Source organism: Onthophagus taurus, chromosome 3 (genome assembly GCF_036711975.1).
Source record: "Onthophagus taurus isolate NC chromosome 3, IU_Otau_3.0, whole genome shotgun sequence".
Classification (NCBI taxonomy): domain Eukaryota; kingdom Metazoa; phylum Arthropoda; class Insecta; order Coleoptera; family Scarabaeidae; genus Onthophagus; species Onthophagus taurus.
This window is the reverse complement of record NC_091968.1, coordinates 26948212-26970563: the sequence shown is the minus strand read 5'-3', so window position 1 is coordinate 26970563 and position 22352 is coordinate 26948212. Positions and strand designations below refer to the sequence as shown.

At 28.6% G+C, this 22352-nt stretch overlaps 2 protein-coding genes across 4 annotated transcripts in view; one reads left to right on the top strand and one right to left on the bottom strand.

The window, feature by feature from the left end:
- The window catches only part of LOC111420709 (monocarboxylate transporter 12-like), a 107196-nt gene that overhangs the window by 2697 nt on the left and 82147 nt on the right, over positions 1-22352 (bottom strand). For 2 of the 3 annotated variants that reach the window (XM_071195570.1, XM_071195572.1), the window contains exons 3-5: positions 7460-7628; positions 2782-2946; positions 2206-2726 (exon numbers count right to left, since the gene is read on the bottom strand). In XM_071195570.1, coding sequence (XP_071051671.1) covers positions 2206-2726; positions 2782-2946; positions 7460-7628 — 855 coding nt within the window. Of the gene's footprint in view, positions 1-2205; positions 2727-2781; positions 2947-7459; positions 7629-7704; positions 7934-7985; positions 8135-20538; positions 20789-22352 lie in introns of those variants that run through there. The other variant, XM_071195571.1, reaches the window with a different exon arrangement.
- Positions 1-22352, top strand: part of LOC111419927 (ras-related protein rac-2-like) — a 79189-nt gene that overhangs the window by 3477 nt on the left and 53360 nt on the right. The window contains exon 3 of the mRNA XM_071195573.1: positions 6987-7230. The gene's annotated coding sequence lies outside the window, so the exon portion shown is untranslated. The remainder of the gene's footprint in view (positions 1-6986; positions 7231-22352) is intronic.

Here is a 22352-nt window from a genome sequence, read left to right as displayed (position 1 = left end):
ACTCATTTTAAAGGATTTTTAATGACGATTACAAATATGTCAAAATTGAGGTTGACATTTTAAACCTGAAGTTAGTTATCGTATAATAGACAAATGGACGACTTCATGGTGTTCCTTCATGATGTATTCTTTATTAAAAAAACCTTTAAAATGAGTCCAAACAAGACATACTTATCTCAAAAAACAAAAAAGTTAGAATAAAAAACATTAAACCTGAAGTTAGCAACAATGAAGATAGCAATTTAATTTTTAAATATTAGTACCAACCTTAATTTTTTATTTTTTTTATTATGTTTTTGTTTTTGTGACAAATATTACGACATTTTATAAAAATTAAGAATATGTCAAAATGACATTGACATTTCAAACCGGAAGTTGCTTATATCTCGAGTAATATTGGAATTAAACGTATCCTGTTTGGACTCATTTTAAAGGATTTTTCACGACGATCACAAATATGTCAAAATTGACGTTGACATTCTTAACCGGAAGTTGACCATAACTTCATTAATATTGAAGATAAATATGTCGTATTTGTACTCATTTTAAAGGATTTTTAATCAAGATTACAAATATGTTAAAATTGAGGTTGACATTTTAAACCTGAAGTTAGTTATCATATAATAGACAAATGGACAACTTCATGGTGTTCTTTCATGATGTTTTCTTTATTAAAAAAACTTTTAAAATGAGTCCAAACAAGACGCACTTATCTCAAAAAACAAAAAAGTAAGAATAAAAAACATTAAACCTGAAGTTAGCAACAATGAAGATAGCAACTTAATCTTTAGATATTAATACCAACCTTAATTTTTGATTTTTTTTTATTATATTTTTGGTTTTGTGACAAATATTAAGATATTTTATAAAAATTAAGAATATGTCAAAATGACATTGACATTTCAAACCGGAAGTTGCTTATATCTCGAGTAATATTGGAATTAAACGTATCATGTTTGGACTCATATTAAAGGATTTTTCACGACGATTACAAATATGTCAAAATTAACGTTGACATTCTTAACCGGAAGTTGACCATAACTTCATTAATATTGAAGATAAATATGTCGTATTTGTACTCATTTTAAAGGATTTTTAATGAAGATTACAAATATGTCAAAATTGAGGTTGACATTTTAAACCTGAAGTTAGTTATCATATAATAGACAAATGAACAACTTCATGGTGTTCTTTCATGAAGTTAGCAACAATGAAGATAGTACTTTAATCTTTAAATATTAATACCAACCTTAATTTTTGATTTTTTTTTATTATATTTTTGGTTTTGTGACAAATATTAAGATATTTTATAAAAATTAAGAATATGTCAAAATGACGTTGACATTTCAAACCGGAAGTTGGTTATATCTCGAGTAATATTGGAGTTAAACGTATCATGTTTGGACTCATTTTAAAGGATTTTTCACAACGATTACAAATATGTCAAAATTGACGTTGACATTCTTAACCGGAAGGTGACCATAACTTCATTAATATTGAAGATAAATATGTCGTGTTTGTACTCATTTTAAAGGATTTTTAATGAAGATTACAAATATGTCAAAAGTGAGGTTGGCACTTTAAACCTGAAGTTAGTTATCATATAATAGAAGTTTTATAACTGAAGTTAATCTAGTGTTAGTCGCTTTTCCGCACTTTCTTTTTATTTTTAACGTGCTTTTTGGGTCATTTCACATTGATTAGAAAAAATCAACGATTTTTAATCCACATGATGATTCTTGATGAATGAAGTTTCTTAATATTTGTTTTGTTAAAAAGAGCGTTCTGATTTCGACTTTGATATGTGAACTTTTTTAACAAAACAAAAAGAAATATTAAGAAACTTTGTAAAATGGATAAGATGAGAGATATTAATCTATTTGTAGAGTCTCTGAAGATGGTCAAGGGCCGAAACCGAAATTTTTACACGAATCGTCATCATTTTATCTCTAATTTTAGTGATTAAATTTATGCAACGACTTGAACCATCCTGTATGCCCTCTGTGCTTGTGATAGCTGTCATCAGTGTTCTATGATAAAAATGGACAGGCACCAAACAATTTTCAATACTTTGACCCTGTCTATTCTGAGAAGTCTTATATTTTTAGAGAGATGAAAACGGAAATTCCGTTTTTCTCAACATTATTCATTTATCGCTTAGTCAAATGATGCATAACGCGATCCAATTGAGAATAAATAATTTACCATAAATCCATGCAAACATAACATAAGCATGATAATTTCCACTAACAACCGTAAAAGCTAAAATTGATAAACCGCACATAAAAACGGCAGTTTGGCAAAGATATTGCCTCGCAATTCTACATTCAGTTGAATTGTGAAGGACTAAAGTACTAAAAACAACGCATCCAACAGTCCAAGCGATCCCTAAATACATTTGTAAGAAAACCGTCGAATCTCCGAGTCCCTCAACTTCCGCTTGATAAGCCAAATAAAAAAGTGGCGTGTTTATACCGAAAGCGCTAATTCCCGTTGATACCAATAAAATCCGGACCGTTTTGCTTTTTAACGTGCTAAAATCGAAGAATGGAATTTTATCTTCGATTTTATTTTTATCTTTAATTTTGCGCTTTTGATTTTTTATGTGTAGTATCGCCCTTCGTTGGGGGTGGTATAAAGATGCCGATCGGTAGAATGTTCCCAAGATGAACGTTATGGAAACTGCGCCCGTCACTACTTGAAGACCTAATCTCCAACCTAAAGCACTAAAATTCCAATAAAATATGTGTAAAAGTTGTTGAAAGAATTTGATTAATTTACCTTATTGTCGTTTTTATTATAGCCGACATAATCGCTATTCCCAATCCGCTTCCTGAAACGATAAAAATTTCGACGAATTCTCGTTTTCTCTTGAAGTATTGAGCTACCATTAAAGTTGAACAATCTCTTGTTATTCCAACTCCAATTCCAACAACCGTTCCATAACTATTATAAAACAAGATTGGTGAAATTTATTTTATGATTAAATTCAATTGATAGAAATTATGTTTTATTTTGGAATGTTGAGTGAGGTTAGTTTTCTATTGAAACATTAATCAATTTGAGAAAGAATCTTGGGTAAGGTTAGTTTTGGCAGTCAAATAGTCTATTTCGGAGCTAAGTTCTAATTTTGTTCAGTGATAGATAAAATATTCAAAAGTATCATTAATCAACGAATCCTCAAAGCTACACAAGAAATCATACCAACAATTGTCCCACAGGAATCTCCTCTGTCTCCAACTTTATACAATATATTTTGCCACGATATCTATGAAGAAAACCCGAAAGCTTTGACCCAAAACTGTACATCCTAGACTGATTGGTCTCACACAACACCACACTAGACAAAGCAACCGAAAACCTTTAACCTTCAACGTTATTAAATATCTGGGTATAGATTTAGACAACAACATAAAACTATTCAAACACTTCAAATCCAAAGGAGTTGAAGCTGCCAAACGAGCAAAATATTTCAGAGCTCTAACATACAAGAACGCTGAAGGCATTTCAACGAAAACTGCTACGAAGATCTATAACGCTATATGCAAACCGGTTTTAGACTAAAGTCAAATTCTCACAGCCAATACATCAAAGAATCTATACGTAAGAACAAAAATACAACCAATTAACCTAAGACATGCAGAAATCAGTAAAAAATTCATCAAAAAACCACATAATAGACGATTGCTTGACAAAGTGACAGAAACAACTGGACCCTATAGCAAACTCTGACACACAACACAGAAGAAGAAACATAAAATTATTTAAATAAATCAAAATGTATTACATAATGCTGTATGGTGGAAAGATCAGGGCTTTCAAAGCTCCTGATCGGTAGCCAATAAAGATTACTTCTCTCTCATTATGAAATTAACACCAATTATAAGCTTCTTATTATAAGCGATTATAAGCTTTTCAATGAAAAGGACCGAAATCTGTAAATATCTTAAAAATCGTAAAATGTTTTTTGAACATGTGAGGTTAAGATATTTTGCGATCACTTTTTAAAAAATCGTAAAAAATCGATTTTTAAAGATATCGTTATGAAATTTTCAGGAAATATACAAAAAAGTATCAGCTTTTTGATGAAAAACACCGCTTTTGAAAATATCACTTAGTATTTGAGATAAAAATTTTTAAAGATGACGTTACATTATTTAAATTTTTACGTTTAATAATCTTTTTCAAAAAATCGTCAAAAATACATTTTTTAATAAATCGTTATGAAATTATCACCAATTATAAAACGGATTATCAGCTTTTCAATGAAAAAGACAGTTTCTTAAAATAAGATTTAGTTTTTGAGATAACAATTTTTAAAATCTGTCATGTTTTTTGAACTTGTTGAGATTAAGATACTTTTCGATTACTTTTTAAAAAATCGTAAAAAATCGATTTTTAAAGATATCGTTATGAAATTTTCAGGAAATATACAAAAAAGTGTCAGCTTTTTGATGAAAAAGACCGCGTTTGAAAATATCACTTAGTATTTGAGATAAAAATTGTTAAAGGTGACATTACATATTTCAATTTTTACGTTTAACAATCTTTTTAAAAAAATCGTCAAAAATACATTTTTTAATAAATCATTATGAAATTATCACCAATTATAAAACAAATTATAAGCTTTTCAATGAAACAGACCGTTTCTTAAAATAAGATTTAGTTTTTGAGATAACAATTTTTAAAATCTGTCATATTTTTTGAACATGTGAGGTTAAGATATTTTTTGATCACTTTTTAAAAAATCATAAAAAATCGATTTTTAAAGATATCGTTATGAAATCTTCAAGAAATATACAAAAAAGTGACAGCTTTTTAATGAAAAAGACCCCTTTTGAAAATATCAATTAGTATTTGAGATAAAAATTGTTAAAGGTGACGTTACATTATTTCAATTTTTACGTTTAATAATCTTTTTCAAAAAATCGTCAAAAATACATTTTTTAATAAATCGTTATGAAATTATCACCAATTATAAAACGGATTATCAGCTTTTCAATGAAAAAGACCGTTTCTTAAAATAAGATTTAGTTTTTGAGATAACAATTTTTAAAATTTGTCATGTTTTTTGAACGTGTTGAGATGAAGATACTTCTCGATTACTTTTTAAAAAATCGTAAAAAATCGATTTTTAAAGATATCGTTATGAAATTTTCAGGAAATGTACAAAAAAGTATCAGCTTTTTAATAAAAAAGATCGCTTTTGAAAATATCAATTAGTATTTGAGATAAAAATTGTTAAAGGTGACGTTACATTATTTCAATTTTTACGTTTAACAATCTTTTTCAAAAAATCGTCAAAAATACATTTTTTAATAAATCGTTATGAAATTATCACCAATTATAAAACGGATTATCAGCTTTTCAATGAAAAAGACCGTTTCTTAAAATAAGATTTAGTTTTTGAGATAACAATTTTTAAAATTTGTCATGTTTTTTGAACGTGTTGAGGTTAAGATACTTCTCGATTACTTTTTAAAAAATCGATTTTTAAAGATTTCGTTATGAAATTTTCAGGAAATATACAAAAAAGTGTCAGCTTTTGGATGAAAAAGACCGCGTTTGAAAATATCACTTAGTATTTGAGATAAAAATTGTTAAAGGTGACGTTACATTATTTCAATTTTTATGTTTAATAATCTTTTTCAAAAAATCGTCAAAAATACATTTTTTAATAAATCGTTATGAAATTATCACCAATTATAAAACGGATTATCAGCTTTTCAATGAAAAAGACCGTTTCTTAAAATAAGATTTAGTTTTTGAGATAACAATTTTTAAAATTTGTCATGTTTTTTGAACGTGTTGAGGTTAAGATACTTCTCGATTACTTTTTAAAAAATCGATTTTTAAAGATTTCGTTATGAAATTTTCAGGAAATATACAAAAAAGTGTCAGCTTTTGGATGAAAAAGACCGCGTTTGAAAATATCACTTAGTATTTGAGATAAAAATTGTTAAAGGTGACGTTACATTATTTCAATTTTTATGTTTAATAATCTTTTTCAAAAAATCGTCAAAAATACATTTTTTAATAAATCATTATGAAATTATCACCAATTATAAAACTGATTATAAGCTTTTCAATGAAAAAAGCCATTTCTTAAAATAAGATTTAGTTTTTGAGATAACAATTTTTAAAATCTGTCATGTTTTTTGAACATGTTGAGGTTAAGATATTTTTCGATCACTTTTTAAAAAATCATAAAAAACCGGTATTTAAAGATATCGTAATGAAATTTTCAGGAAATATACAAAAAAGTATCAGCTTTTTGATGAAAAAGACCGCTTTTGAAAATATCACTTAGTATTTGCGATAAATATTGTTAAAGGTGACGTTACATTATTTCAATTTTTACGTTTAATAATCTTTTTCAAAAAATCGTCAAAAATACATTTTTTAATAAATCATTATGAAATTATCACCAATTATAAAACTGATTATAAGCTTTTCAATGAAAAAAGCCATTTCTTAAAATAAGATTTAGTTTTTGAGATAACAATTTTTAAAATCTGTCATGTTTTTTGAACGTGTTGAGGTTAAGATACTTCTCAATTACTTTTAAAAAAATCGTAATAAATCGATTTTTAAAGATATCGTTATGAAATTTTCAGGAAATATACAAAAAAGTGTCAGCTTTTTAATGAAAAAGATCGCTATTGAAAATATCAATTAGTATTTGCAATAAATATTGTTAAAGGTGACGTTACATTATTTCAATTTTTACGTTTAACAATCTTTTTCAAAAAATCGTCAAAAATACATTTTTTAATAAATCATTATGAAATTATCACCAATTATAAAACAGATTATAAGCTTTTCAATGAAAAAGATCGTTTCTTAAAATAAGATTTAGTTTTTGAGATAACAATTTTTAAAATCTGTCATGTTTTTTGAACGTGTTGAGGTTAAGATACTTCTCAATTACTTTTAAAAAAATCGTAATAAATCGATTTTTAACGATATCGTTATGAAATTTTCAGGAGATGTACAAAAAAGTATCAGCTTTTTAATGAAAAGGACATATAATCAGAAGAGATGGAGATAATGTAGAAAAATTATAAGTTGAAGGAAAAGTGGACGGTTTAAGACCAAAATAACAAACACTCCGCTTCAAGGTGCACTTCAAGAAGCACAAGATCGCCAGTTATGGAAGAATGAAGTAAAAGAATGTTCATAAACATGGAATCACAACTTCTTAGTTATGAGGATACGACGCAAAAGAAGGTTAGTTTTCTTTCTGATAATTAATTAATAATTAATAATTAAGTTCCCTGTCGGCCTATATAATCACTGAGTCTCGGCCGTAAGCAAAAAACTCTACAAATTAACGTGATAAAGCTGATTCCGCCTTTTGATTAATTAAGTCAAGGTCACTCGCGGCCGAGACGCTACTATATGTATAGATATAATATTGTATAGTACTTTTACACATAAAAAAAAGATTATTATTTACCTAAAAAATAATTGATGAAATTGTGTAGCAAAAGATGTAAAAAGACATCCCAAAGCAGTAATTAATCCTCCCATTACAGCTGTAACTCTCGTTGATTTTCTTCTGCAAAAAGCAATCGTAACTGGTGATATTAATAAAGCGACACCGGTCGAAACAGCACCCAACCATCCTGAAACAAAAAGCGTAAATTTGAAAGAAAAATGTTTAAAACAAAATTTATAAACTGTATAATGGATTATTGATACCTGTAAGTTGATTTGAAGGAACGTGGAAATGTCTATTAGTTTCCGTTGAAAATAACCCGTAAGAAGCAAGAAAACCTTGACTTAAAATATGAACGAGAACGCCAACGATAAGAACGACCCATCCCCATCCCCCTTCCGGATAATAATGTTGTTTGAGCGTGAGGATTTGTCGTAAATCGGCGACTAAACGTTCCGCTCTACTAACTTGAATAACATCACCTCCAGAACCCTAATTGAAAAAATTACCAATACAAAATTGTTACGAATCCCAAAAAACCAACCCCATAATAACTTCCTAATCCGGAATCATGTTGTGATAATTGCGGTAAAGAGTGTGAACGAGAAAACGTACTTCTTCTAGGTCTGTCTTCAGATGACAGTTCTTCGAAATTAGCCATTCCAGTAACTTCATTTCATTCATTTACATTTTCTAAGAAATCTTTATGATTAGTAAAATGAATATTTTATGAGTTAAACCAGAACATATAAGTTTTTTTTTGACCACCCACCCATTTACGTATCAATAAATCGGCATTACTTTGACGTATTTACAACCCTGTTTTGGCGTATTCCCTATAAATAATTACAACGGTTACAACTGTGTGTACATCGGCGACAACTTACTACTGCTGTGATAATCCTGAATTATTATCTTGATGTAGCTGTTACCGCAAACCCGCCAAGATACCGTATTTATTGATTGAGGTCAAACCTCTCTTATGTATATTAAAACATTACTACTTTTAGTTATTTCCTTTTTTTATTATAAACTTGTACAATAAGAGTCGATTGCATCCTTTATACTCTTTATAGAGACAGAACTAGAGTATCCCACACATCTATCAGAAATAATTGACGTGAATTGCAAATATGTTGGATTTAGAATCAAATAAATCTTTACCAACTGAAAAATATTATCTTGAAAACTAAAAACGAACTATTTATTCTCCACAGTACTTATGTATAATGTTATGAAATTTTCAGGAAATATACAAAAAAGTATTAACTTTTTAATGAAAAAGACCGCTTTTGAAAATATCAATTAGTATTTGAGATAAAATTTTTTTTACTTTTAACAATATTTTTCAAAAAATCGTCATAAATAAAGTTTTTAATAAATCGTTATGAAATTATCACCAATTATAAAAAAGGATTATAAGCTTTTTAATGAAAAATACCTCTTCTTATAATAACATTTAGTTTTTGAGATAACAATTTTTAAAATCTGACATATTTTTGGAACATGTTGAGGTTAAGATACTTCTCGATTACTTTTTAAAAAATCGATTTTTAAAGATATCGTTATGAAATTTTCAGGAAATATACAAAAAGAGTATCACCTTTTTAATGAAAAAGACCGCGTTTGAAAATATTAATTAGTATTTGAGATAAATATGTTTAAAGACGATGTTACATTTTTCAATTTTCACGTTTAACAATCTTTTTCAAAAAATCGTCATAAATACATTTTTTAATTAATCATTATGAAACTATCACCAATTATGGAAAGGATTATAAGCTTTTTAATGAAAAATACCTCTTCTTAAAATAAGATTTAGTTTTTGAGATAACAATTTTTAAAATCGGACATGTTTTTGAAACATGTTGAGGTTAAGATACTTCTCGATTACTTTTTAAAAAATCATAAAAAATCGATTTTTAAAGTTATCGTTATGAAATTTTCAGGAAATATACAAAAACATAGTAACTTTTTAATGAAAAAAACCGCGTTTGAAAATATCAATTAGTATTTGAGATAAATATGTTTAAAGACGATAGCACATTTTTCAATTTTTACGTTTAACAATCTTTTTCAAGAAATCGTCAAAAATACATTTTTCAATAAATCATTATGAAATTATCACCAATTATAAAAAGGATTATAAGCTTTTTAATGAAAAATACCTCTTTTTAAAATAAGATTTAGTTTTTGAGTTAACAATTTTTAAAATCTGACATGTTTTTGAAATATGTTGAGGTTAAGATACTTTTCGATCACTTTTTAAAAAATCGTTAAAAATCGATTTTTAAAGATATCGTTATGGAATTTTCAGGAAATATATAAAAAAGTATCAGCTTTTTAATGAAAAAGACCGCGTTTGAAAATATTAATTAGTATTTGAGATAAATATGTTTAAAGACGATGTTACATTTTTCAATTTTTACGTTTAACAATCTTTTTCAAAAAATCGTCAAAAATACATTTTTTAATAAATCATTATGAAATTATCACCAATTATAAAAAGGATTATAAGCTTTTTGATGAAAAAGACCGCTTCTTAAAATAAGATTTAGTTTTTGAGATAACAATTTTTAAAATCTGACATGTTTTTGGAACATGTTGAGGTTAAGATATTTCTCGATCACTTTTTAAAAAACCGTAAAAAATCGATTTTTCAAGATATCGTTATAAAATTTTCAGGAAATATACAAAAAAGTATCAGCTTTTTAATGAAAAAGACCGCTTTGAAAATATCAATTAGTAGTTGAGATAAAAATTGTTAAAGGTGACGTTACATTTTTCAATTTTTACGTTTAACAATCTTTTTCAAAAAATCGTCAAAAATACATTTTTTAATAAATCATTATGAAATTATCACCAATTATAAAAAGGATTATAAGCTTTTTGATGAAAAAGACCGCTTCTTAAAATAAGATTTAGTTTTTGAGATAAAAATTTTTAAAATCTGACATGTTTTTGGAACAAGTTGAGGTTAAGATATTTCTCGATCACTTTTTAAAAAACCGTAAAAAATCGATTTTTCAAGATATCGTTATAAAATTTTCAGGAAATATACAAAAAAGTTTCAGCTTTTTAATGAAAAAGACCGCGTTTGAAAATATCAATTAGTAGTTGAGATAAAAAAATTGTTAAAGGTGACGTACCATTTTTCAATTTTTACGTTTAATATTCTTTTTCAAAAAATCGTCAAAAATACAATTTTTAATAAATCATTATGAACTTATCGCCAATTATAAAACGGATTGTCAGCTTTTCAATGAAAAAGACCGTTTCTTAAAATATGATTTAGTTTTTGAGATAACAATTTTTAAAATCTGTCATGTTTTTTGAACGTGTTGAGATTAAGATACTTCTCAATTACTTTTTAAAAAATCGTAAAAAATCGATTTTTAAAGATATCGTTATGAAATTTTCAGGAAATATACAAAAAAGTGTCAGCTTTTTAATGAAAAAGATCGCTTTTGAAAATATCAATTAGTATTTAAGATAAGCATTGTTAAAGGTGACATTACATATACAGGGTGGTTCAGTTTTTAATCGGGAAACTTTACTAGGATGTAGTACTTGCCAAAATAACACAAGTTTTTTATATAAGCATAGGGTCGTAACTCTTTTGTTTTCGTGCTATGAGCGATCAAAGTTGAGCCAAAAATTTACATTTTGTTTTATATTTCCTCTGTAACTAAACCATTGAATTTGAAACTTTGCACGTATTTACTACTGGTTAAGACCTTATTTTCAAGCATATCTTAAACTTCCCTAGCGCTCTCTAAAGGGATGAAATTCATCACCCCCTTGATTTTTTTATAAGAACTTTTTAACACTATGGAATATTAACATAAAAAAATATGGGTTATAAAGCTTATTCTTTAGTATTACCTTTTTGTCTCTTTAGTATTTTCCTTAAAGTTAATAGTTTCCGTGTAAAAAAATAAAATATCGTGCCATGTACCGCTATGTGCCGCCATGTTTAGTTACACTTATTCTAAAAGTTGGCTCTGAGAACTTGTAAGTTTTATTTACGGTGAATCCTCATAATTATTAATAATTTTTGACTGTTATTAAGCAAGAATATCAATTTTTAATATTGTTTAAAACAACGTAATTACGTACTAGATCCTAGTAAGTGCACAACTTCCATAGCCAGCTGTAAAGAAAAAAATATTATATTTTATTTTTTTACGCTAAAACTATTATCTTTAAGGAAAAAACTAAAGAGACAAAAAATTACCAATAACGAATAAGCTTTACAACCCGTACGTTTTATGTTAATATTCCATGGCGTTAAAAAGTTGTTATAAAAAAATCAAAGTGGTAGTGAATTTCATCCCCTTAGAGGGCGCTAGGGAAGTTGAAGAAAAGATAAAATGTAAATTTCTATGTTTATACTATAAAAAACTTGTGTTATTTTGGCAAGTACTACGTTTTAGTAAAATTTCCCGATTAAAAACTGAACCACCCTGTATATAATAATATTTTTATTAAAGCTATCGACCCGGTATCGGGTCTTTCCGCTTACTGTGGACAATTCTATGTTATTAACGTATATGACTTAACATATACAGGGTGGGTTTTTTTCCATGTTTGGTATGGAGATCTCGAAAACTTTCGGAGATAGAGAGACGATTAAATAGGGAAAGAATTGCAGTTTCATGAACTCAATTTAATGAGCTTTTTGTTTTTTGGATGAAATGCATGGCTAACTAGATATCTCGAAAAAACCGTTTTTTTTGCTATATCGTTAGATACCTATGACTCCGCTATTATTGATTTTAGGAAAAATGTGCAAAGGAAAAATTTGTAGGGTATTACATGTTTAATAAAGCAGTCTAACTGATTTTTTTATTTAAGCAATAATTTTTGAGTTATGACGTGATGTGTAGCAGATGCTCGGGTATTCTGGAGTGCGGAATCAGTAGCTGGAATTTATCCAGATTGGGGGAAACTCTTCAGTTTTTAAACCATGCTGACGTCTTGTTGTACAACTCCTACAGATGTTCAAGGGTAACTTGGATGTTTTTGGCACATGTCGTCTGCGTATTGGAGTATGTAACTCTTTGGGTTTATTGTATTAGTGTCTAGTTGGTAAATATCGTAGCTATAGATATTGTATAAGGTCGGTGATCCTTGCGGAACTCCTTGGACGGTAGAGAAGGAAAATTTAATGTTCAACGTCTTGTTGCGGAGATACTCGTCTATAATTTTTAAATATGGTATAGGAATTTCTATCTGCCCCATTTTAAATCTGGTGCCAAACTGTATCGAATGCCTTGTTTATATCCAAGAACAAGGTCCCAGTTTTTTTGTGAACAATTAAAGAGTGGATTGTGGATTGTTTAGGTCTGAAGCCGAATTAGTGTATAGGGATTTTATTATTTGTGAGATTAATAATTCTAGATTTGATAATGTTTTCAAACATTTTACCGATCACAGGTAATAAAGTAATCCGACAGTTAGCACCAGGTTTGGGGATTGTAATAATTGTGTCCTTCTTCCATATAGGTGGAAATATAAATTTTTGTATGCAGAAGTTATATATATTGCAGATTGTATTGTGTACTTCTAAGCTAGATAGATAAGATCAGATCCGGGGCATGAATTTTTTCCTTTGGCTAGATGTTCATCATATTCTTCTCGGGTATTTGATCATGGTTGTATTTGGATATGTTCAGAAATCTTATGTACCACTCGTTTATAAAAATGAGATGATTGATGTTCATTATCGTAGTCACTCTATTTCGATTGGGAGTGCAGGAATTTTCGAAGTGTTGGACAAGTATGTCGCATTTTTGTTGATCTGTACTATATTCTGTGTTGTTATGATATAATGTTGGAATGCCGCCGGTTTTCTTGTATTTTGTCACTTTTTGATTTTTTCCCAATATGTTTTTCCGTGGTCTGTTTCGATTTCTTTACATACTTTCAGCCATTGATCTAATTGATACTTTTTAATTAAATTTTGTGTTCTTCTGTTCAAACTGTTTAATTTGCTTTTTAATTCTTTATCATTTGTACGTTTATATTCTCTATATGTTCGTCTTTTGTTGCGAATCATTTCGAGCATGAAGTTGGGAAGTGTGTATATACAGGGTGTATCAGATATGAGTAAAAAAAAATTGAGGGGTTATAGGTCTCCTCTTTCTGAATAGAAAATTCTTATAACACAATGTCCCATTCTTAAGATATGATACGATAAAGTTAAGAGTTTGAAAGTTTAAGTACTGCTGTATAAAGAATTATATTAAGCAGGCTTTAGTTATGTAATATAGCTTTAATTTGACACATAAAAGTCATTTTTGAGATATTTAATATTAAAACAACAAAATTACAAAACTAGAAACAAATTACAAATTGCAAAGCAAAGCCTGCTTAGTATAATTCATTAACCAGTAGTACTCAAACTTGTGAACTCTTAACTTTATCATATCTTGAGAAGGACAAAGAATAGGACATTGTGTTATAAGATTTTTTATTCAGAAGGAGACCTATAACCCCTCAATTTTTTTACTCATACCTGATACACCCTGTATATGGGGAATATATCATTTTCGGAGAATGACGTTTTATTGAGTGCGTAAAAAATCGATTTAGAAGCAAATAACTGAAAAATAATATTATCTTGAAAAGTAAAAACGAACTATTTATTCTCCACAGTACTTGTGTGTAGAGTAATTCCCCAAACATTGTTTGTCCCTATCCGAGTCTCCTATTTAAGCGAGACATCTCGGAAACTCGCAAACAAGCAATCCTGCAGAGAAGAGAAATACGAACTTTGTTTGTGTGATCTCTCATCTTACTGAAAACTAGAAGAGCAGCAGGTATCCGGTTCTTGTCTCTTTGCTGGTGATGTAGGAAACGTTTTCCTATAAACCGAGGGAGGTGATCGTTTTCAAGAACTTTTCCCTACCAACGTCCGAGTTTCGATCATGCAGGGATAAAACTAGATAAGAAACATTTTTGCTGCACCAACTCTTTTATCTTTTTCAAGATTTATTACCAAACAAATCATACATCAAATTTTATTTTATTAAGAATCTCGAGATTAAGATTAATTCTTTTGCAAAATTTCTGCTTGCATCCTCGTTCGCGTTTCAAGTTATTTTTTTGCTCTCTTTGGATGTCACGAAAATAACTTGGGCTATTTTTAGCTTTCTCGGGGGCCCAAAGATACGATCTCTTGCAATCTTTTCATCCGCGTATCTCTCGTACAGTTTTCACATTACGAAATTTGTTGCATACATCATTTACTTTATTCATTAAGTTTTCATTTCATTTTCGACCAATACATAAATCTAAAGTTTCTTTTTCTCGATATTGATTGACGACGCTTTTTCTTTTACTTTTAGTTCCAGACGTCCGAAAAAGTTAATATCGAATTTTTACGAGATCCTCCTCGTCCGGAACGAAATAGAATGTGCCCCCCGATTTTACGTGCCGTGGGGAAAGTTATTTTGACGCCGAGCTGCGACGAGATGATAAAAATTACGGTCGCCGCTCGTAAAATGCACTTTATCTCAAGCGTAAATAACTCAAGTCCTTATTTTTTTTTTAGTTTTGGCTTAAACATTGTTACAGGTTAAAAATTTAAATTGTTAAAAAATAATTTTTGTTACTATAAAACAACGACGTTTAAGGGATATAAAAGGGGAGATTATTTTCAATGAACTTCGTCGAAAAAAAAATTAGGGGAGAAAACGTGAAGGGATTGTCGTGTGGATACCGTTTAGCGCATTCGGCCCTTTTTTTCTTGGATAAAATGGGATGATAAATGATGCCGCGACTTTGAGGGGGGTTATTGTAGATTAAAAGGGTTTTAGGGGGAGCAAATTTCGGGCGTGAAGGTTTTAGAATCTTTTGTGGATTAAATGGATTATGAGAGATTATCAATTTTTCTTATCGCAAAAATTATCTAAAGCGAGGTTTAAAAATTTATTCAAAAATCCATTCATTGCAAATCTTGCTTCTTAAGATTTTTATATAGATTCTGCACCTTCTTTATAGATTGTCTACTTTTAACTCCAGACTAAAATGTTAATAATTTCTCTTTTGGTTATCTAAGAATACTGATTAGAAAACAACTTACAGACTTAGATCGTGGAAGGAGAAGATCAATCCATATCAAGGATAGAGTGCTAAAGAACCATCCTAGATTCGGGACCTGGGTAATTTAAAAAATCGTAAAAAATCGATTTTTAAAGATATCGTTATGAAATTTTCAGGAAATATGCAAAAAAGTATCAGCTTTTTAATGAAAAAGACCGCTTTTGAAAAAATCAATTAGCATTTGAGATAAAAATTGTTAAAGGTGACGTTACATTTATCAATTTTTACTTTTAACAATTTTTTTCTAAAAATCGTCAAAAATACATTTTTTAATAAATTATTATGAAATTATCACCATTTATAAAAAGGATTATAAGCTTTTCAATAAAAAAGACCGGTTCTTAAAATAACATTTAGCTTTTGAGATAACAATTTTTAAAATCTGTCATATTTTTTGAACATGTGAGGTTAAGATATTTTTCGATCGCTTTTTAAAAAATCATAAAAAATTGATTTTTAAAAATATCGTTATGAAATTTTCAGGAAATATACAAAAAAGTATCAGCTTTTTAAAATATGAATTAGTATTTGAGATAAAAATTGTTAAAGATTTCAATTTTTACGTTTAATAATCTTTTTCAAAAAATCGTCAAAAATACATTTTTTAATAAATCGTTATGAAATTATCACCAATTATAAAACAGATTATAAGCTTTTCAGTAAAAAAGACGGTTTCTTAAAATAAGATTTAGTTTTTGAGATAACAATTTTTAAAATCTGTCATATTTTTTGAACATGTTGAGGTTAAGATACTTCTCGATTACTTTTTAAAAAATCGTAAAAAATCGATTTTTAAAGATATCGTTATGAAATTTTCAGGAAATATACAAAAATGTATCAGCTTTTTAATGAAAAAGACCGCTTTTGAAAATATCAATTAGTATTTGACATAAAAATTGTTAAAGGTGACGTTACATTTATCAATTTTTACTTTTAACAATATTTTTCAAAAAATCGTCAAAAATACATCTTTTAATAAATTATTATGAAATTATCACCAATTATAAACAAGATTATAAGCTTTTCAATGAAAAAGATCGTTTCTTAAAATAAGATTTAGTTTTTGAGATAACAATTTTTAAAATTTGTCATGTTTTTTGAACATGTGAGGTTAATATATTTTTTGATCATTTTTTAAAAAAATCGTATAAAATCGTTTTTTAAAGATATCGTTATGAAATTTTCAGGAAATATACAAAAGTGTATCAGCTTTTTAATGAAAAAGACCGCTTTTGAAAATATCAATTAGTATTTGAGATAAAAATTGTTAAAGGTGACGATACATTTTTTAATTTTTACTTTTAACATTTTTTTTCAAAAAATCGTCAAAAATACATTTTTTAATAAATTATTATGAAATTATCACCAATTATAAAACGGATTATGAGCTTTTCAATGAAAAAGACCGTTTCTTAAAATAAGATTTAGTTTTTGAGATAATAATTTTTAAAATCTGTCATGTTTTTTGAACATATTGAGGTTAAGATATTTTTCGATCACTTTTTAAAAAATCATAAAAAATCGATTTTTAAAGATATCGTTATGAAATTTTCAGGAAATATATAAAAATGTATCAGGTTATTAACGAAAAAGGCCGTTTTTGAAAATATCAATTAGTATTTGAGATAAAAATTGTTAAAGGTGACGTTACATTTATCAATTTTTACTTTTAACAATTTTTTTCAAAAAATCGTCAAAAATACATTTTTTAATAAATCATTATGAAATTATCACCATTTATAAAAAGGATTATAAGCTTTTTAATGAAAAAGACCGCTTGTTAAAATAAGATTTAGTTTTTGAGATAACAATTTTTAAAATCTGTCATGTTTTTTGAACATGTTGAGGTTAAGATACTTCTTAATTACTTTTTAAAAAATCGATTTTTAAAGATATCGTTATGAAATTTTCAGGAAATATACAAAAAAGTATCAGCTTTTTAATGAAAAAGACCGCTTTTGAAAATATAAGTTAGTATTTGAGATAGAAATTGTTAAAGGCGACGTTACATTATTTCAATTTTTACGTTTAATAATCTTTTTCAAAAAATCGTCAAAAATACATTTTTTAATAAATCATTATGAAATTATCACCAACTATAAAACGGAGTATAAGCTTTTCAATGAAAAAGACCGTTTCTTAAAATAAGATTTAGTTTTTGAGATAACAATTTTTAAAATCTGTCATGTTTGTTGAACACGTTGAGGTTAATTACTTTTTAAAAAATCGTAAAAAATCGATTTTTAAAGATATCGTAGTGAAATTTTCAGGAAATATACAAAAAAGTATCAGCTTTTTAATGAAAAAGACCGCTTTTGAAAATATCAATTAGTATTTGAGATAAACATTATTAAACGTGACATTACATTTTTCAATTTTTACGATAAATAATCTTTTTTAAAAAATCGTCAAAATAAGACGATCCTTTTGGCAGAAAAATAAGAAAGTTACCAAGTATCGCAAATCTAGGTTAATTTCACCGTTAATATGAGAAGATAAAGAACACGAAACAACCCCAAAAAATGCGATGTATTAGCAAAACACTTTAACATCGCGTTTAGCCCAAAAGAAAATATTTTGTTTGACGTCAACAACAAGAATATCCTGGAGGGTTGGTACAAAAATTTCATTAAAAATACAACTGAGTCGGAAGCAATTACCGATATTGAAGAAGACGAAACATGGACCACATCAATAAAGGAAAAAATTCATCCCAAGGAAAAGCCCTAGTAACAAAACACCTACTAAGGAACCTCAATTCCAACACAGACAAATTCATACGTAAGTCTATGAATTATTGTTTAAAATCGAGACAAATAATTAAATTGCTATCCCCAAACCCGATTCAGACCATCATCTACCCAAAAACTATAAACCAATCACACTCCTTCCGGTCATAGGCAAAATCCTAGAAAGCATAGTAAACCAACGAATCCTTAAATACGCAAATAATTCAATCCCGGTTTACCAATTTGGATTCAAACTAAACAACTCTACTATACATCCGTTAGTTTTGCTTGTAAACAACATCCAACTGAACCACAAATTAAATAAGAAAACTATTACTTTGTTCTTGGACATTCATTTATTGTTATTCAAAATGGAAAAAATGGGCATCAAAAGAAACATAATTACTTTAATAGACGAATTTTTGAAAAATAGAACGCTTCAAGTAAGAATTGATGACACATTCTCATTCCTTTTCACACCTTATGCTATGACATCTACGTAGAAGATCCTAACCATTTCAACCTCTACATCTTGCAATATGCAGACGACACGACGCTCATCTCACATAGCAATACATTGGACAAAGCCACATCAAATTTACAAATGCTATATAATAGAGTATTGAAGTGGTTACATAAATGGAGACTTACTCCCAATTTGGGAAAATTCCAAGTCATGGTCCCCAACCACCGCATTTGCGAAAAATCTCCAACATTGTATTCTGACAACCTGGGCATTATTTTGGATAATGCCCTAAAACTATCCAAGTCTTACAAAATCAAAAGAGACGAAGCAATCAGAAGGGCAAAATATTTCCGAGCACTAACTTATAAAAACAAAGGGATACACACCAACATGGCAATGAAGATCTATAAGACCTGTATTAGACATGGACACATATTAACGATTAACGCGAGTAATAAGACCAAAGATATCATTGATAAAGCAGAAAGGAAATGCATAAGAATAATAACTAAAATACGACATCCAAGAAATTCTCGGCACAATATAAGCAACTAATAAGGCCTATACGCTCAAACACAAATAAAATCAATAAGACTAAGGCACAAAGAACTAAAGAAGAACATTATGTGACGTTGCATTTTTCAATTTTTACGTTTAACAATCTTTTTTAAATTCACCAGCTATAAAAAGGATTATAAGCATTTTAATTAAAATAAATCCTTTTCTCAAAATATTATCTTGATTATTTGAAAACATCCATATTAAAAGAACGAAATTAATTTGAAGTAAAACTTAAAAAAGTATTATCTCTGCAAACAATAAAAATTCGATCTCATAAAATGGATAAGCAATCGTAAAAGGTGCAGTAAAATCAGTTGTCGTGAAACCGATTTTATCTTTTACATTGTTCTAAAAAGCTGCATCCAATTTTCTTAAGAGAATTTTCACGTCGAGTTCGATTAATCAGGATAGAAGCATCACGATAATCAGAGACACGAGACGAGATCTGTCTCGCAGTATTTTGTGTTAGCGAATTTATCTATCGTTAAGGGAAACTTCCCCTCCTATAAAATCCTATAAAAATTCTTGGAATCCTCGTCCCGTTCTTTATTGAACCAAAAAAAGTATATTTAGATGATAGTTTAAAGTTTAATGGAAAGAACGGAAAAAATATCTTTTTTATATGTATAGATGAAAAGAATTTATTTTTGAGGATTAAATCCCCCTACCTGATTGGTATGTATGGGAAACCCCGGAAACTGAATCTGAGTCGAAGCTATTATGGATATTTTATGATTCTCCGGGTTATTTAGTTCTTTGACTTTGTTTGCTACCCTGGAATTCTCACCACAGTTTATTGATTTTGATGGAAATGAAAATATTGAAACTATAACAAAAAAGTTATATATAAAATTCAAGGATTATGGTCATAATCAAAATATTATTATAACATAATTTGTTGAAAACATATTATACACAAGGTTTAAAAATGAAATTAATTCTCTTAACTTGTTAGAAAAAAAAATTCTTAAAGACTCGAATAATCTAGTGAAGACAATAACATTTTTAAAGCGCTCAGTTTTATCTCTTTTAACCCGAACAACTTCTCCCCGGAAAGTTTATCAAACTTAGCAAAAACTTTCCAAGTTGTTAGCTTTATCTCGTATCCTGCAGCAGCAGCACGCGGTGCATTTTTGTTATTTTTAAAGAGAAACTCATATGATCTGGTTAACTCAATATTTCTTTTATTATAAATCAATAAAAATAAAGATATAATCAAAATCGAATACAACCTTTATAAATATCCAGTCGACTTCTTCAAAAAATAAAAACTAATCTCCATCAAAAAGATTAATCACACCATCTTGATTAATTAAAATTTAAAATGAATTTGTTAAAACACGTGGCCGTTGTCGGTTTTAAAAGAGTGTCGTTGAACTGGAACGAACCGACGAAGAGTTTGTACGGATCTCTTCGATCAACAGACGGAAGTCGACTGAGGCAAGGCTGCAGGTTTTGCTGTTCTCCTGCTGCCTGATGTAGACTGTGTTCTACGGCGAAGTGCGCCGCCGAATATTAAAGTCGGATACTGTTTCGAATGGAGTTCAAAGAGAAAGACGAGGACCGAGCGATATCGAATGGTGAAATGAAATGAAATGCGCAGAATACCATTCGTCAGCTGGTCGACCTGCTTCAATTGACATCATCCATCTACCACCTGAAGATGATCTCTTGGAAAAAAATTTTAATTCATTTTCTTTCTATTGATATTAAAACAAATGTTCTAAAAAATCGAAATAAACGTACAACTTACGTGATGTTAATTCTAAATAGTATATTATACCGTCTGAAGATGTGAAAATTGAATACCTGCCTAAAAATACAACTATGTTGATTCAACCAATGGTTCAAAAAGTAGTAACAACATTCAAAGTAGACAATATTGGCGAAGAATACAATATTTGAGGACTTGGAAGAAGATGATGTCGTGAATTTGTTGGATGCTGATCGCCAGCCACTTTCGAAGGACGAGTTAATTGAACTTGCAGAGTAGATGCAAAATAAAAAACTTTGTATAAATTTTGAATGTTCGTCTACAAACAACAACGGAATCCTGCAAACCAAAATAATTTTATTTTACGGTTTTTATCAGATTCCTACTCAGTTTTTAAATTATTAAAAAGATTATTGAAATCCATTCTACCAGTTGTTAATTTAGAAGTAGGTAAATAATTCAAAGTTTGAATCTGTACTTTTAAACTAATTTTTATAAATAAATAAACCGTTTATTGTGCAAAAAAAAAAACATAATATAAATCTAACTACTTTCGGCCTTTGGCCATCTTCAGAGACTATTTCTTCTTATAGAGATCACAAAACGAAATTGAAGGTCATATCATTAATTATTAAGTTTACAAAATTAAAGTTCAACAAATTATAAAATAAATTTAAGGACTAATTGAAACCATTAATTAATAAAATGACATCCTACCATTTACACTAGCCGAGGCATTTGATAACAGCACATAATATTATGCCTCGGCCGCAAGTAACTTCGGTTTAGGAGTGCAAAATCATTTTATTAGGCCGAGGTCATTTGCAGCCGAAGTGTTACAATTAATACCGTACAGAGTGATTCTCAACTTATACGCATAAACTTGCGGATTTCCCTGTATATATATATACAGGGTGATTTATAACATACGGAACAGATTAAAAGGGTAGGTACTAGGATCCAAACTGAAGATATTTTCGTAATAATGTTCTGACTACAACGTAATAACCATAAAGATATAGAACGTTAAAGTTGAATTAAAGGCCGAGTATTTCTTACGATATACTCGGCCGTTACTAACTGCGAATATTTTGGGGTTACTTAAACAATGCATAATTAGACCCAATATTAAAATTTTTGTAATATGGCAGTTACGGCTATTTAAAAATTTGTTAAATCGCTCAAAAACTGGTGTTTGTTTGTTCAGAACCGCTGATACCATGTTTTTATTGCTGCCAATCCAGTTGATTTGGTTACCTAGCAGCGGACATGTCATTTAACAAGTATTTTAATTGTTCTTTACTGACTGATATTCGGTTCTCAAAAATGGAC